Source organism: Herpailurus yagouaroundi, unplaced genomic scaffold (genome assembly GCF_014898765.1).
Source record: "Herpailurus yagouaroundi ecotype Mexico unplaced genomic scaffold, PumYag 192, whole genome shotgun sequence".
Lineage (NCBI taxonomy): Eukaryota > Metazoa > Chordata > Mammalia > Carnivora > Felidae > Herpailurus > Herpailurus yagouaroundi.
Window position 1 is genome coordinate 19,226,341 of NW_024412423.1, and position 17,892 is coordinate 19,244,232.

At 52.0% G+C, this 17,892-nt stretch overlaps 2 protein-coding genes across 2 annotated transcripts; both read left to right on the forward strand.

Moving 5' to 3' along the window:
• The first annotated feature begins 1,559 nt into the window (after nucleotides 1-1,559).
• Nucleotides 1,560-3,639, forward strand: IL3 (interleukin 3). The gene is made up of 5 exons (XM_040444743.1): nucleotides 1,560-1,718; nucleotides 1,816-1,851; nucleotides 2,866-2,958; nucleotides 3,088-3,123; nucleotides 3,233-3,639. Exons 1-5 carry the CDS (start codon nucleotides 1,560-1,562, stop codon nucleotides 3,338-3,340), a joined length of 432 nt encoding a protein of 143 aa, XP_040300677.1. The 3' UTR covers nucleotides 3,341-3,639.
• An 11,722-nt stretch (nucleotides 3,640-15,361) lies between these two features.
• On the forward strand, nucleotides 15,362-17,585 carry CSF2 (colony stimulating factor 2). The gene is made up of 4 exons (XM_040444744.1): nucleotides 15,362-15,632; nucleotides 15,729-15,770; nucleotides 16,429-16,554; nucleotides 17,273-17,585. Exons 1-4 carry the CDS (start codon nucleotides 15,474-15,476, stop codon nucleotides 17,372-17,374), a joined length of 429 nt encoding a protein of 142 aa, XP_040300678.1. The 5' UTR covers nucleotides 15,362-15,473; the 3' UTR covers nucleotides 17,375-17,585.
• Nucleotides 17,586-17,892: the final 307 nt, after the last annotated feature.

Here is a 17,892-nt window from a genome sequence, read left to right on the forward strand (position 1 = left end):
TGAGCAGGGAGCCGTGCATTCTGGCTAAGGGCACTATTCTCTCAGCACTGTCTTGGGTCACAGCCTCTTCACCTGCCTCCTCTTCAGCCACATCCTGGTCCTTGTCTTTACCAGATCTGCTCCTGCTCAGAGGCATGAAACACCCAAGTTCCTCAGCATAGCTTTCTATCCTTCATCTCCCCACACTGTTTGTATCAGACCTCCACCTGACCCCTAGCTCTTTCACCCCGCCTCTCCTGTTCCGCCACTCCGGGCCCCGTTATCTCAAAGAACTCTTCCCCGTGCCCTGCCACATTTTTCCACTTTGCCAAAACCCCCTGTCCTGGGCCTGTGTCAGTGCCTGACACACCTCATGGGGCAGTGGTCCCCCCCTCCCTTCAGGGGCTGCCTCTGGGCCCCCTACCCTCCTGGTTTTCCTGCTTCTTCTCTACCTGCTGCCTCTCTGGTTCTCTATGGACTCCTCCATGGTCTGTCCCGGCCCACTTCTCTGCTGAGCACAGCTTCCCTACCCAGCCTGTGCCTGCCAAATCTGAGCTCCCACAGACTGGGGTCAGGACCCCTGCAATACAGCTCTCTCCACTGTTCACCTGCCCCTATCACTAGAGACCCAGCCTGACACCAAAAGCTGCCCTCCCTTCCTCCCTTGCCTCGCCTCTCAGAGCTTCCAATTCTACTTCCGAAAACTTCCCAGGCCAGCCTCCTCCCCCTGTTTCCCAGTGACAGTTTTCTCAAAGACCCCTATCCTCAGGGGCCCAGGCCCAGCTCCTCCGTGCTACCAAAGGGACTGCCCAGTGCTTGCCACCAGACCTCTGCTAGGGGTTAAGGTCTCAAAACACAGGACAGAGTCAGGCTGTCAGACCAATGAAAGAAGAATGGGCATCCAGTGCCTGGGCTCCATCTGCCCCCTGCTAGGACCAGAAAGTGTTGAGGAGAAGCAGCCTAAAGGCCATGAGGCAAACCATTGGGGACATTAATACCAGTAACTCAGCATGAGGGTGGGAGATGTCAAGAGATGTGCTTCTTAGTGGATGAGCCCACATGTGAATACTTAGCTGTGTGACAGGCTTCCAGACAAATCCTTGTCTGTTCCTGTGGGCCTTCACCTGGACACCCACACAGGACCAGGTGGAGCCAGGCAGAGAGGGCAACAGAGGGTCAGTCAGAGCTGGCCAGGGGATGGTAGGGCCAGGTCCCACTGCGCAGGAGGCTTGAGTGAGCTCAGAGTCAGGCAGCCCCTCACCTGTCAGAGGGGTCCTTTCACCTGTTCCCACTCTGTCCAGTGGCCAGCCCATCTTATTCTCCTAGGCAAAATGAGGAGATACCCTCTGAGTAATTTTTTTCCAAGTTTCAGTGATCTCCAGCACTAGAAAGTGATGAATAAGTCTGTGGTTTGCTATGGGGGTTCCATGTCAGATAAAGATTCTTCCGACGTCCGCCCCTTCCTACACCACCAGGGTGTAGGCACACTGCCTCAGCGCATAAAAGAGGGGAGACTGTTCGATGCTTCAGAACGCCACGAAAGACCAGGACAAGACAGAAAAGACCCTGACAGCTTGAACATGAGCAACCTTCCCATCATGTACCTTCTCCTGCTTCTTCTTGGATTCCAAGCCCCTCAGGCACAGGGGCGGCCCTTTCCGACATACCAGCTGAACCAATACTCGGCGAAGATTGATGAAATTATGCAGATCTTAAACAAGTTACCCTTGCCTTCACAGGTGAGTAACTGGGATAAAGTTGGCAGAGGGTAGGGAGGGCTAGCAGGTGCTTCAGGCCAATAGGACTAATGGACTCTCTCTTCCTCTGCCCCCACAGGACCCCTTGGACCCAAATGAGACAGAGATCCTGAGGGTAAGCACTCAGCCCACACTTGGGTGCACTTGGATCCCAATCTACTTCCTCCAGGGTGACCTCAGGCATGTCACACCATCTTGCCTAGCCTCCGTTTTTCATCTGTAAATAGAATTAACAGTATCTATCTCAGTGGGATCACTGTGAGAATTAAGTGGGACAAATGCATAGAGTCACCAGACCAGTGTCTGGTGCTAAGTAGTGTTGAATACATTTCCTCAGCCATATCTATAACATGAAAATGCCTTTTTTTTAAACAAATACAAATGAAAAGGCAACTCTAGGTGAACAATTCCAAAGGCCTTAAGTTCATCATTTTTCAGTGGAGCAGCCTAAAATTTCCCCCATGACCATACCTGCTTCCTTCCTTTTCCTTAAGACACTGAGTCATTTTTCATTCTGATTGGTCCTTGGCATTATCACTTACAATTAGTTTTCCTACTTCCAGTTGGCTTCCATGGTTATCTCACCTTTGTTTGCATGGCACTCCTTGGGTCCAACAAGAGGTTGAATCTCTCCTGAGTTTATTGGCCATTTGTATCCCCCTCTTTAAGGCATGCACAGTTAACAGGCTGCACCCATGTCCTGCTGGGGTCTCTGCAATTTTCCTCCTAATTTCTAGGAGCCCTTTATCCAGTCAAGGCATTAATCCTATTATCTGGCCTCTTAGCTGCAAATATTCCCCTTGGTCAGCCCTTCACCTTTTGTAGATCTTCTTTTAAGCAATGCTTCCCCAACCCAGGTGCAGAAAGAGCCACCCAGGCCCTGTATGCAGCTTACCTGGAACCAGGGAAGGTCAGGGCTGAGAAAAGTTGGCTTTCTTTGGGGTGTGCACTCACCTGTAGACCTGTGCCCTGAAGATTATCTCAGGAACCCAACTGGGCAAGAATGGGACTAGGAGGGGATTGTCCAACGATGTCCCTGAAGGCAGTCTTGGAAAACTGGGGATGACTTCAGCCATGGGAAGGCTGAACCCCAACCTTCTCCCCTCATACGTATTCTTGGTCCCCTTAGGAAAACACCCTTCTGAGGCCAAACCTGGATGCATTCTTAAAAGCTGCAGAAAATTTCCATGAAGATGGACTGCTAATCTGGAAAAATCTTAAGGTGGGTGAAGCTGTTGAGAGCTTTGGGGATCCCTGCTTTGGCCCTGACCAGCCTCTGGGAAGCGGGGTAGCAGGACCTGCCCCTTTTTCAGGTGAGACCCTGACTGTACGCTTTGGTCTCTTCCCACAGGAATTCCTGCCACTCCTGCCCGCTCCCACACCCAGGGTAAGCTGCCCCTCGAGATGCCCCTGCAGGTGGTACTCTTAGCCATGACCTGACCTCTAGCCTGTCACCTACCTTCTAACCTAATGCCACTTTCCTGGTTTCTTCACAGGGAGACCCAATCCATATCGAGGAGGATAACTGGGTTGATTTCCAAAGGAAACTGACTAAATATCTGGAAATCCTTGATAACTTTCTGACTTTCAAGGAGAAACACTGAGTCCTAGAATTCTCCATCTGATACCCCTCCTTCTCTGGGCCTTCTCACCATGGGGCCTTGGACATCAAACACAGCAGAACAGCTGAAGATTCTGGGATATCTCTCACATAGTCCAGAACTGGAGGGATTTCACTTTCTCCTGTGGAGTCAGATGAATTGTTAATTATCTGATTTCTGAAATGTGCTGCCCCCATTTGGCCTTTAGTGATTATACTCTCATTTTTATGCTATTGAATGTATTTATTTATGTATTTTTATTTATTACCTTGTGCAATGTGAAATGTATTTATTTTAGCAAAGGAGCCTATGTCCTGCTCATTCTAAACAAGACTCAAGAGGGGGACTTGGAGGCTTGTTAATTTGTACCTCAGGTTTTAAACTGGTTTCTATGCATCTGAGAAAATAAACCACACTCTCTGAACAACTTCTCTGTTGCCAGTGTCTCGATTTGACTCAGTCTTAGTAACTCTCTTGCCTGGTGATTGAGCAGCCATCCAGCCCCCACCCCCAGCAAGCCTCCCTGCCACCAGATGGGCCCCGGAACCCACACCCTGGCAATCTGTGGTCTACTGCGAAGCCAGATGGAGTTTTAGAAAATGCAAATCTGACCAGGTTGATCTGATACTTTATTTTCCAGTCCTCAGGGGGGTTCTGGACCTTGTCCTTAACCTTAGGATAGCAAGAGAGGCCTGCCTCCACCTGGTGCTTCTATTTCCTTATGTCTGCAACTACCAACCTCCTTGATGCTCCAGCCAGTAGATACAGTGTGGCTTCTTGGATGAACCACACACCTTTTTTTATACCTCTAAATCTTTACCCACACTGACACCTCAACCTCGAATGCCCTGATCCTGACTTTGCATGGTGAGTTCCAGCTACAGAGACCAACTCAAATGCTGCCTACCTCTGGGTTGTCCACACTATTCTAGGACAGGGCTCTTGTCTGAAAAAGGTGGGTAGATGGGGACCCATTGGAAGGACAGCCATTGTAGCCCAGGGTGGCACAGTCTGATCTGAATGGTGGAGGTTAGGACATCACTGAGTGTGGCTTCCATGTGCCACCTGACCCCTGATGTCCCTTCTGACCCTCTAGCCCTGAGTGCCTCCATCCCTGGCTCTCTTGCATGCTGCCTAGGTGCACTTTCTCCAGGCTGGCATGGTGGGGGAGAGAGGGGAGAGTGAGCCCTCCTCTGTCACCATGCTAAGGAGCAATGTCATTCTCTCTGACAAGTACCATAAAGGCTTAGGATGCTGACATCAGATGCTAGGGTCCCAGCCCTCTTCTTTTCTGTTTCCCACCTTGATCCACTCCTCCCCTTGGGTCATGAGTAAGGAACAGCCTGGCTGCTTGAATGGGACAAGAAAACGTGAGTGATCTACTACCGCAGAAATATACCCTCCACATTCCTCTTCCTAATACAATTTTGTGTTCCCACGAAAACAATTTTCCTCTCACTCATTCTGCCTGTCTCCAGCCTGGCCCACGGACAGCACTGTGGGTGCTCAGGGAAGATTCTGTGTTGGACTTGGCCCTGGAAGGAGCTGGAGAAGCTGCTGCAGTTTCTGGTGGAGCCACAAGGGGCAGGCAGGCCACTGGTGAGATGCTCCAGGACCCTGGGGGAGGATCTGAGAGCATGGGCCCAAGCTTCCTGATTCTTGGCTAGCTTTCCCACTTCTACTTCCCTGCCAGTTCCCTCTCCACCCACACCTGGTGGCTGCTCCTGTTTTCATCCCAGCTGAGGCAAGCATTTGTGCCCCACTCCCTTGTTCCCAGGATGAGTCCCTGCTCACCACCTCTTCTTCACTACCTGGAGAATGCGTCAGCTGCCTTCCACCTGTGCTAGCCCTGCTACCCTCTGCCCTGGTGGAGAGGAGAGGGACCCAGTGACCTGTCCTGCCATGCTTCTCCCACACCTCGTCCTCAGCAGGCCAGAGCCGAAGGTGGATGGAACCAGTTCATACCGGCTCACAGAGCCAGTGTTAAGTCTTGAAAAGTTGCCAGCCAGTTATCAAACCATCCATACCTTGAGACAGGTCACAGTGAGTATTTATGCTATGAACATGGGCAAATGCTACAAAGTGGACTCCTTCCCCTGGGAATCTGTGGTTTAACTTTTACCAGCTGCTGGAGCTCCCCTCACTTGAGGTGTGGAGAGGTAGCCGGCAGTCTGCTATGTTGTTCTTACCTGGCTGTCCCCATTCAGAGCCCCTTCTCAAAGCTCTGTTTGTGCTGCAGCCACACTATTCTCACTCCAGGCTGGATGGCACTATCTTCCTTCAGTGCCTGGGACTTCAGACATTCAGCAAACTCTGGCTGAGCACCTATGTATCAGGGCTTATATCGGACACAGGGATATGGCAGTGAACCAGACAGATAGAGGGGATCTGGGGAGGGTGCTTTACATTGAATGGTCTGGGAAGGCTTTCTGAGCAAGTGACACATAGGTTGCAACGTGAATGACAAGAAAGTGCCAGATGTGTGACAATAAGGGAGGAAACAGCTCTAGACAGAGGGAACAATGCAAAGATCCAGAGACTGAAATGGGCTGAAAGCATTCACAGAACAGAGATGACCTATGATAGAAGTGGAATCTGGTGGGGAGCCCACAACCCTTCTTCAGCTTCTCTTTCTCTCCTCAGGCCCAGGCCCAGCCCAGGCCCTGTGTTAGTGACTGAGGACTACAGGAGGCAGGAGGTGGTGGTCAGGTCAGACACAGACCTGGCCCAGGAAGATCTGAAGGTGTGAGGGAGGGAAGTCAGCAAAGATAGCCCCACAAAGCAGGGGAAAGACAAGTGGAGGTGACACGATTGAGAGTAGGTGAGCCTTTTCCAATATTCTGGGGTCTCACCACTGCCCTTCTTACAGAACAGATGAACTGAGGCTCACCCTTGATCCCAAACCCGAGAACAAGCCTGGGGCCAGCACAGCCCTGGGTTGGGGCCCAGAAACAAGTCAGGTTGGGGCACTGTTATATCATGCTCAGCTGCCTGCAGGAAGAGGGCTTATGACTCCCTGGCCCAATGGGAGGCCCCAGGGTGCTCACATCTCCCTGGTAAGTCTGTCAGTTTCATGCTTTCTCTCCAAAGGCTACCCAGAGTGTCCTTAGTGCCAGATCTATAAGTCTATTTGCCACTAGTGGGCAGCAAAGCCCCATCAAAAGTCCCAGGATGGCCTTTTGAAAGTCAAAGTTTCCACCTTCCCAAATCCAAGGTGCCTTTTCAGCAGGAAAGTAGATGACTTCAGCCAGGAATTTTATTTTATTTTTTTAATTTTAATTTAAGAAAAATTATAGTTTTTCATTGGAAGGGCAATATAAGATAGCATGTATCCTCTTCACTGAAAAATTTGTAAATTCAGAAAAATAAAGCAGAGAGAAATTGCTAGGAAGGCCAGTGTTTAAGGAGAGGCCCCCTCAGAGAGGCATCACTCACCTCACTCCATAGTGTGAATCCTCCTGCTTCAGGACAGGCTCTGCTCCTCCCACCCTGTCCTGGAAACTTCATTTGACTCAGTTCAGTAAATAACCTGAGGACCCACCATAGCTTACCCAGGCTGGGGTGGGGGACTGGGGAGATACTGAGTCAGGCCCTTGGGGGCCTTTTGACCATGTCCAATTTGGCCTAGCACAGTGTGGTGGGGGTTATTTCAGACAGAGCAATGGATGAACAGGTATGGGTCTTGTTAGAGGGGCTTGCCACAGAGGGTGATGCAAAGAGAGCTTGAGAAGGGACTAGGGATTCATCTTGCAGAGAGAGATACAGAAAAGGATGTCTGGCAGATGACACTGGGGAGAAAGAGAATGAAGATCTAAAAGTACAGGGTAGGCTGGGAGCACAGGAGCATCTTAATAGGCCACTTAATAGGGCCAGAGTTGGGTGCTAAGCGGCTTGGTGGAACCAGGCCCTCCAGTCACTGCCTTTGCCCCTAGAGCCCAGTCACCCAGGGCCCCCAGCACCTCTAGGTCTCAGCCTCGTCCCCTCCCCCATTCATTCCTCTCTGATCCCAGGCCAGCCCAGCCTGGCCTGGCCACTGTGGAGACAGCAAGACTGAACAACCATGGCCTGAGAAGTGATGGGTGTGTGAAGGGAGAGACAAAGGATGGGGTCACAACAGAAACCATGTTTAACATCCACAAGAAAGATCCAGAACAGAGGGAGAGAGGTGCTGAAGGAAAGAAGAGCTGGTCAAGCAGAACAGGACCCCTGGCCTATGGTGGCAGGGAGGGTGAGGCAGAGGCTGTCTGGGCCAGAGTAGAGTGTTGAGTGAATTCCCACTGGGAACCAGGGCCTCAATTTTTCCCTTGAAAACCTCAGGTCAGGCTTCTGGAGGGGGTGTGAGAGATGGATCAGGCAAAGTTGCTGCTGCCCTCCTGGACCATGGAGGGCTCAGGGAATCCCCTCAATGACCCCATCTGTGATTAACCCCAGTTTACAAATAAAGAAACTGAGGCACAGAGAAATTAAGGGAGCCTCTGACTCCAGAGACTGTGAATCCTTAATCCACAGTGCTTTGGCCAATGCTAACTGAGGCACAGGAGCCTTTCAAGTGTAGTCTCCTGGCTGGATCCAGGCCTCCGGAGGGACCTCCTAGCTCTGCGGCCTTGTGGTTCCAGCCCCAGTGGTGAGCAGCACAGCCACAGAGCCTCAGCTCCACCCCACCGAGCCACCACACACATAGCACCCAAATCCTCTACATGCCCACTGTCCCCTCCTACCCAGTGACCCCCACATACACACACACTGGGGCTGAGATGCAGCGCTTGGCCCTCATCGCTCCTGTCCATGTGTCCCCCATTCCCACATGCCTCATGGAGTTTCTGAGAGAAACCACCGGCTCACAGCTCTCTCCTGCCTTGGCCAGCAGTCAAGGCCTCCCTACTCCCACCCAGCTCCTCAAAGACCCCAGGGTCAGCTTTCACTGCAGTTTTGGCTCGTTCTTTGATACCCTCCCCCTTCCCTCCGCAAACCCTCCGTGCTCCCTACGCTCACAAAGTCCTAGTCTGAAGCCTTCTTACTGCTTCCTCAGACCGGCACTCCCAACCCCAGCTGCCCCTGAGACTTCCTTCAGCAGCACTGTGCAAGTATCCTGCAAGTGTCCTGACTGAGCCCTGCCCTAGAGGGCACATGGGCTATGCTTGAAACCAACCAAGTGCAGCCAGGGACAGCAGGCTGTGTGGATGAAGACATGCACCTCTGAGGTGACCATGTTAGGGAGGAATGGGCATCTGGAAGGGGAGGGGAAGGACAGGGGCCAGCTGTGACTGGGTATGGAGAGAACATAGTCATAGCACAGAGCTATAAGAGCATGGGAGTGGGCAGTGGGTTGATGGAGTGCTCTCTCTTCTCCATTGTGTCTGTCCTGCTTCTTGTATGTGAGCAGGGTCCCTCCTGAATATGGTAATAAAAACAACAGACAGCCACTCCTCCCCCTCAGAGAGGTTGTGAACCCTGAGAGGCATGAAACACTGGGGATGGGCCCACCTGCATCAGTGGGTACCCAATAGGTATGACTGTTCTCCTCAGCTGATGGCCAGACTCAATGACTCCTTGTTCCTATGAGGCAAGGCCCTGGGACCTTTCCTCCTGAGGACAGCCTGGGACCACCTCCTCCTTGCCAGAACGAGGTGGAGGACAGGACTAGGGAGGACAGCCCCCTGTCCTGATGTTCTTAGTTGGCTCTTTCCCTGTGACTGTGCCATTTCCCAGTCAGTGGACCTCAAATACCCAGCTGCCCAGCAGGGTTTTCCTCCTGGGGCTGGGTGTGGGGAGGTATTGAGGCACTGGGGAGGGGTCTGTATAGGGAAACTCCCTTCAGGGAAGCCTACGTCCACGCCAGGAGAAGTCTCTGGAGGCCGTCCACATCCCGGTAATTACTCTCCTCTCAAGGCCAGGAAGATAGATGCTGGGGGCCGGGGAGGGGGGGGCAGGGTGGGGGGTTGTGGGGGAGGGAGGGAAGGCATCCAATCAGTCAAAATAGAAAACACCCCTCCATGTAGCCCGGCACTCTCCAAAAACTGCATAGTGTGCCTCCATCCTCTTGTGGAGATGAGCCAGTTGGGGCTCAGAGGTTGGAGTCATAGCCTGAGGTCATGCAGCAAGAAGGGCCAAGCTTAGAGGCAAGCCTCCAACTCTGCATTCATAGTGGAGGGAGTTGTTGCACCCCAGCAGGCTATATAGGGAACTAGGCTACAACCCATACTAGGGGTGGCCTGTGGGAGTGAGAAATAAATGTGTGTTCAGGGAGAGGGAATTTTGAATCTGTTGCCCCAGGGCTGGGAGGAGAAATCTCCAAGGACCACCTTTAGCCATCCCAGAGACACTTTGTGGCCACCCCCCACCCCAACTCTCTTCATTATCACTTTTATCACCACTCCTCTTGGGCCCTCTGCCTCACAGCAGGGGCTGTTCACTTCTGTGAGGGGCTAGGGGAGTATGGTGCCAGAATGAGTTGGGTGCTCTGCCCAGAGGCAGAGATACATAATAGAGGGTAGAGGGTATGGCCTTGGGGTTCAAGGCCAGGGCCCTCTGGGATCTGAAGAACCAGAAGCAAGAGATGTGCCTGCCTAAACAGTGCCTCAGTGAAAGCCCAAGCGAGCCCTGGCACTTCAGAAATGTCCTGAAGGAGCTCTTTCCAGAACCACCAGAACTGAAAGCCCACATCTGCAACCTTGATTCTGGCCCACCAGCCCCAGAGGAAGGCAGGTATGAGAGCTGGGTACAGATCCCCAGGTACTCAACCAGCACATTGGCCTGGATTTCAGCCTCAAAAACCAAGGACAGGGAGGGGCATAAGACTTGGGAGGTTGAAAAGGCTTCTGGTAAAGATTTCTCTTCCTTTTCATTTTTAATGCAGTATCCAATGGCTCTATCCCAAGGAGACAGATAAAGAAAGTGGCTCCTTCTGGATGCCTGATGACATTCCTACCTGGGGATGAGGCCAAGAGACAGAGATTCACAGGCAGAGGATGCATTTCCAGACTTGGAGAAAGTACTCTGGGCCGGAGGCATAAGTGGTGGAGAGGGCATCATGGAGGGCATGCCTGATGAACCCATCTGTGGGATGTTACCAGCCTGAGTGTGCAGTTAGGAAACAGCAAGGAAGTCCCAAGAACCAAGAAAGGAAGCAAAAAAGGGTGTCTCATCATCCTTGGCCCAGTCTTACAAGTTGGTGCTCCTGGGCACTACCCAAGGCCCAGCTTACTTTGTGCAGCCCTCTGGTGAGAAGAACTTCCTCTTTACCAATGACTTCCAAGTGTCTTGGGTCCTGACCTCTCCCTGACCTCTGGGCCCATGTAGCCACAACTGAAGGAGTCTTCCTGGAGGTTCCCTGGCCTCTTAAACTTGCCACATCCAGTCCAGTCTAGAACAATTCCCCAAACCTCTCTGCTACCTTGGGTCTCTCCCATTTCATCAAATAACCTCACTGTCCACACAGTTGCCTGAGCCAGAACCTTGAGTATCAGACTCCTCATTCACCTCTTGCCCCAAACCCACACATGCAACATGTCCCCTCAAGGCCTTCTTTGAATTTGTTTCACTCTTATTTGTTGATTCCCCCTCTTGTCTCTTCATTCTCTGTGCACGGTTGGTTGATGCCCTCAACATGGTGTCCATGAGTCTAGGCATTGCCCTCCCTCTCCCTACCTAATGTGACCACCAAACATGAGCTCCAAGTACAGCCACAAGTGGTGGGTCCTCCTATAGGCTTGAATGCAGAGAGTCCACACATGGTTAATGGTTAATCACCTTCAGATCCTCCCAGACCAGTCAGGACTCACCAGTACCAGGGACTGGGGACACCCAAAAAACAGGATCAGAATTAGGACTTGGACAGGCTGGGTCTTTTTGAGGTGTACCTCTGGGGACCTAGACAGAGGAGATGCCAGAGTGATCTGCCTGGAGCTGTGACCACAAAGGCCAAAGATGTTGCTTTGTGTGTCTGGTGTGGCCTGGAGTGACCGGGATCCTTTCTCAGGGAAAAATGAGCAACTCCTGGTGCTGTCCCTGCACCAGGGTCTCTTGAGTACAGTGCCAGGACCCTGTGAGCCCTGAATCTGGGTGGAGGTTGGGCTTTCTACCTCATTGCATCTGTCCAGAAAGATGCTGTCAGGGGCTATGGCTGGGCAAGGGGCATGTGTCCCTGATAATTCCAGCAAGGCTGAGTCTTCTGCCCAATTTGGGCTTCAGAAGCCTCCCAAAGTGATGGGAAGAGGAGAAGAAAGGTTGAAGCACTACCTCCTTCCTGGGAGGTTTCTCCCACAAAGTTTCTGGATAGACAAAAGTTTCCTCTGTGAGGCAGCAATAATTAAACCCATTGTAGAGATGAGGGACCCAAGGCTCAGGGAAGAGGGACTTCCTTGGGCTACCCAGGGATCAGTGGTGGAGAGCCCAAACCTGAAACACAGAGATGCCTGGGTGACAGGCTCTATTGGGGAAATTCTGGCCTTGGCCTTCAGGGTTTCCCTGAGACATTCACAGGCCACTCTGGCTTCCCTGCCAACACTTGTAAGAGTCTCCTTTTAAGCTGCCCTAATGGAGAACATCCTTCATCTGTCTAGCCAGGCAACCAGCATTTCCTGGCATTCTGATCCCTGAGATAGTAACAGAAACATCAGGGGAGCAGGAACAGATATGGGTTCAATTCCTGTCTCTGCCATCACAGACTGTGTGGTCGGGCCTCTGGTCGCCTAGACTCCCACACCATGGGTTGGCAGGCCTAGGGAGTATGTGATCAGCTGATATGTCTGTGTAGGGGTTCCCTGGGACATGATGCACTAGGACGCCTGTTTCCTTCAAGCTGTGGTAACTTCCTCTCTGATATGGAGCCTGGGGTAGCCACATACCCATTTCCTCCAGAGCCTATAGGAGGATGCTCACAGGAAACCCCTTCCAGAGGGTTTTCTCCTGGCCCTGTGGGAAGGGGCCAAAGAGGAGTCACACTGTTCATCACAGTCTCCGCCCCAACCCTCCCACTGTTCTATCTGGGGCCCTTGAGTCAGCACACCCGCTCGATGTTATCGCTGCCACTTTCCATGCGGTGCAATCTAGGAATGTCTGCCTGTGTCACGGCCTCAGTCTTGATGTCATCTCTCCAAAAAAAAAAAAAAAAAAAAAAAGGAGAAGAAGATGTGTTTCTGCCCACGAACCTCATGGCCAAACCCAGGAACTCTGTCTTTCCCATGATGACTTTGGTACCTATAGGCCAGCTGCTGGCATGGACCTCTCCTATGACTCCTGCTTTTCCTCCTTTCCCGCTCTACTGGAATCCTGGCCACCGGCCAGTGTCTCACGTTTCTAGCATGCCCCTAGCCCTTAAAAACTGCTGTGCTGGCCCTCAGCCCTTCTTTTGACTAACTTTTTGTGGCCTTAGTGGTTGCATGGACAGGAACCACTCACAGGCAGATCTGTCTTCTGCACAAGTAGCCTCCAAACTGCTGAAACTTCCTGTAGGTCCATAGACACTGCAAACCTGCTTCTTCATCCCTGGGTCCCCATCTTAGATACCTTGACAGTGGTTCTAACTCTTCTTATGTACATTAAAAAGCACATAAGAGAGGGTGTTGAGTAGATTAATCTTGCTCTTTCATTCGTAGAGCTATAAATTCCATAAAGGCAGGGCCCTGTAGGTTTTCCATCATCCTTGTATCCTCTTCCCCTCCTGGGAACTCAATAAAAATGAATGAATGACTAAATTACTCCATTATATCATCTAGTCCCATAAATTTCTACCTCCTAAATATCTCTGGAAACTGCCTCCTCTTTTCCATACCTATTTCTAAAACTTGCTGTCTCTCCATTCCCCAAACATTCTTCCACTAGCCTGTCCTCTCCCTCCCTCCCACAATGTGACTTGCCCACCTGATGTTACCTCCCCTTTCAGCCTGCACAGGGAGGCAGCATCCCCTAGGGAGGCTCTTTGGTCCCCATGGATCCCCAAGTTGTGAGAAGCGTTTTCTTGGGATCCTTCAGCTCTGAACTTCTTCCCTGCCTGGATCTACACAGTGGGAGGATCCACTGCTCGCTCTCTCTCTCTCTCTCTCTCTCTCTCTCTCTCTACCAGGCTGAGAGCCTCCAGGGCCAGAAGTGAGGGCCAGTGGGAGGGTCCCATCCACCTCCTCCCCAGCACAGAGCCTGGTACAGATTGGAAATATTTGTTGACTAACTGTCTGAGCTGTGACGACTCATTTCTAAAAGGAAAGTGACCTTCCATCTTAGAGGGACCACACCAGCTCTATGCCTCCCTGACTACTTACTTAGCCACTCACTGTGGTTCCCAGTCTCTACCACCCAGGTTCCAGATCACAGTCTGACACAGATCTCCACTCTGTGTAGCATCTGCATCTAGTATCCTCAACTACTCTGGTGCCTCCTAAGCACTTCCTAGAAGGGGCTGAGCAGAGCCCTCATGGAAAAGGGGGAAGGACCAGGGCCTGGACACTCTATACCTCACTCTAGCCTGGCCACCTAGGAATGTTCCACCAGGCTCAGAAGGGCAGGGCTGGCCTTATGTTGGGTCCCTGACCCTGGGAGGGGACGCAGCTAGGTCTGGAGGACTAAGGTATGTCTTTCCTGTGCCAGTGCAGCAACTCTCCTGCCCTACGGTGAAACCTGCCAGGGCTGCAGGCTCAGGGCATGGTACTTAGACCCTAAGTTCTACCTGCTCTCGAGGGGTGTCTACTTGAGTCCAGCAGAATGTCATTACTGTGTCCGACTGCATCAATCCAGACTGAATCTGGGGCCCCAAAACATCAGTCAGTGTAGGGAGCTTTTCCCATATCAGAGGGGCACCTGCAGAGGCATGGGGGCTCACATGGATGTACCTCATGTAAAAGTCCCCTGCCCAACACACTTGGAAGTACAGACACATCCAATCACACTGGCACACAGACACTCAGAAATGCATATGTGTGCAGCCACACCCTGTGGCTAAGAAACTCACAGCATGGGGCAGCAAACACAAACTCGTGCTGTCCTCTCCAAACTTCATTGTGAAAAGCAAACACTTGTCAGCCCCTCAAGAGACTGGCTTTTTCAAAAACAGTTCCTGTTCCTCAGAGAGGCCTCTGGAGCTGGAGGTGAGCTGAGGCAGGGGCCATGTAAAAAATTATGCCTGGAAGATCTTGTTTGAGAAGCCATTGTTCCCTGAAGCTCCTGGCACCTGCCAGGGGCTCTACAAAGGAGCGCAATGTCTATCTGAGAAGGGTAGTCTGGTCCACAGAAGGAGGTGAGGCTCTATAGCTCAGAGGGAAGCGTCACTCAGCAAGGTGGTACTGGAGTCAGAATTTGAACTCAGGGCCCTCACCCACCCCAGCTTATCTCTGCAGCCTGGGGGTTAAACAGAGCTTTGAAAACCAGAACTGTTGCTGTCAGATGGGATCTTACCACGAAGGAATGCTCTGCAATCTTGTTGGCTGGACATGATGCGCACACATGTGTCATTCTCTCTGCTCACAGGGGACTATGAGGCAGAGGTCCCTGGCTGGGCAGGCCTTGTTGACTGTTTTGGATCCTGCTCTGGATCGCAGGACTGTGCCATTTGGCTGGAATGTGCCTAGGTGGACTGTGGTGCAGGCCTGTGAAGGTCTTCCTCCCACTCAGATCTTTCACTGTAGCCAGAGGAAAGGGATCTAGGAGAAGAAGGGAAGACTGATTTTGGAATGGGCCCCAGGGTGGGCACAGCCAGCCCAGAGCCTTCTTGGGATTAGAGGCAGGGTGGGGAGCCTGGGTGTAGGAGCTCGATCCAGTGTCCGGATCCAGTGTCCGGGGCCCAGGCCCCACCCTGGCCACTCCAGGCCAGGAAGTCGAAACTGTGCCCAGAGGCTCCTCAGAGGAAGGGGGCAGCCTCATTGGGCAGACTAGCCAGGGAAGGCTGGAGGGTGCTCAAGGAGGCAGGCGGATGCGCTGCCAATTCTTGGAAGGACTTATTAACGAAAACCCCTGAGCCTGACCACCTGGAGGAAAGGCTCACCGTTCCCATGTGTGATAAGGGCCAGGAGATTCCACAGGTCAGGTAGTTCCCCCGCCTCCCTGGCGTTTTGTGGTCACCATTAATCATTTCCTCTAACTGTGTATATAAGAGCTCTTTTGCCAGTGAGCCCAGTGCTCAGAGAGAAAGGCTAAAGTCCTCAGGAGGATGTGGCTGCAGAACCTGCTTTTCCTGGGCACTGTGGTCTGCAGCATCTCTGCACCCACCAGTTCACCCATCTCTGTCACTCGGCCCTGGCAACACGTGGATGCCATCAAGGAGGCCCTGAGCCTTCTGAACAACAGTAGTGAAATAACTGCTGTGATGGTGAGTGAGGAAGGGAGTGCGGTCCGTGCCTGAGCCATCTCACTGGCCTGGAGTGGCCCTGTCAGTTTGATAACACGGTATTTTCCTTTTCTACAGAATGAAGCAGTAGAAGTCGTCTCTGAAATGTTTGACCCTGAGGTAAGATACTCCTCTCTGACACACCTTCCCAGAGGCCTCTACCTTGGGGGGTGGCTCCATTTTAGATGGACTCTCACAAAGTCCACTTTCTCTCCAGTCACCTGGCTGCCAGAAGGAGGGGTGTTCAGGTGGCCACGGGCCTTGCCCCTGTGGCAGACATGTAAACTCTTTTGTTAGCTGAGCAGCCATGGACAGACCTAGCATTCAAGGGGGTGGGAGTCACGAGGGGACGGGTAAGCAAGCAGGAGTTACTTTGAGACCAAGCCCTGTGGAGACAAGAGTGCTGACTACAGAGAGGCGCAGAGGTATTTCAGGGTCAAGCCTTGTTCACATAGCAGGTCTGGGGGATGTCCCATCCTGCTCCTTACTGCCCAAATGGTTGGGGGATAGCAACCTCCTTCCCTGGGGACTGGGACCCTCTTGAGATGCCAGGGAATGTGGCTGTGCTAACTGAGGGTGGCCTGAGCTGAATGGTGCAGATTTATGTTTACATGAACAGAGCAGTAAGGATGACTAGACCTGGCATCACCCTGTTCCCCTCCCAAAACCTACTCCTGGGGGACAGGGCTGAGAACAGGAAAGAGTGACAGGGAGGTTGTCATGCGCCCACCAGAGGGCACTTGGCCACTTCTCACCAAGGAATGGACGTTTCCCACAGGAGCCGAAATGCCTGCAGACTCACCTAAAGCTGTACGAGCAGGGCCTACGGGGCAGCCTCATCAGCCTCAAGGAGCCTCTGAGAATGATGGCCAACCATTACAAGCAGCACTGCCCCCTTACTCCGGTGAGTGCCCATGTCAGGGTCCCAAGGTGGAACGTCTTGGCCTAGGAGGGTTGAGGACTGGGTAAAAGGAGAGGCCTTTCACTGTAGCTGTTCAGGACCCTAAAGGGTTTTTGTGTCAACAGATTCATAATGATTAGCCCTTTCAGAGGGTCAGCAGCCCTGATTATTTTTATCTCTTGGAGTTAAAGCCATGGAGCTGGGAGCCTACATACTCCCTAGTGGGAGTAGGCTTATGCTCTTATTATCATTAATGAGCTCAGTGGTGAGGCAAACCCAAGGAAACTCAGGGCCTGCCTAAGGTCCAGGGTACATTCCTGGGCCCAAGCGCTACCTCCCAACAGGACTTTTCCCTGGCCCCTTGTGAGGTGCCTAAATTGCATGGGAGTTAGGAGGGGGTCATACCCGGATTGGACAAAGGCCCCAAACAGTCCTTTCCTGTGAGGAGTGAGGTCTGTGGACTTGACTTCTGCTCCTTCTGGGTCGCTGGAGCTGGCCTCTGAGGAAAGAGGCAATTTGTCAGGTGCCTGTCCCGGGCTGCGACTGGAGGAGTTGTGCACCCTTTGAGTGACATATGGTGGCAACCTGTCACCTGATCCAGGTCAGCAGGTGGGCCCAGAATGGGTTCTAACAGGCTGTGCAGAAACACACTGGTGCTTCCCTCACATTACCCATTCATACCTGGACCCAAAGTTTTCTTTTTCTTTTTCTTATTTTTAAGGAAACGCCCTGTGAAACCCAGACTATCACCTTCAAAAATTTCAAAGAGAATCTGAAGGATTTTCTGTTTAACATCCCCTTTGACTGCTGGAAGCCAGTCTAGAAGTGAGGCAGGCCAGTCCAGCCAGGAGCCAGCCCTGAGAGTGCACCTCGAGAATCACTGCCCTCGAACCTACGGATTGCTGAAACTCAGGATCTTCACTTTGGAGGGACCATAGTGTGGGGCCTGGCCATGGGGGGCGGGCGGGGCCAGACTTACACTGGAACACGCTGCCCTGATATGGGCTTGGTATGGGGAGCAGGCAATGTTTTACATTGGCAGGGATCAGTAATATTTATTTATATATTTATGTATTTTAATATTTATTTATTTATTTATTTAAGATCATACTCTATATTTATTCAACATGTTTTACAACAATAATAAATTATTAAAAGCCTCTTCTTATTTGTGCCGTTTCCAGTTTATTTTCAAGCTTGAGTGAATGCTGACAGTGAGGATGGGAGGAGCTGCAAGGTTGGGGGTGGTGCCTGAGGGGCGGCACTGTCGGAGCAGAGGGGAGGTGAGACTTGGCCTGGGTGCTACATTCTGCACACCTAGACGTGCTTCCCTGGATGCTC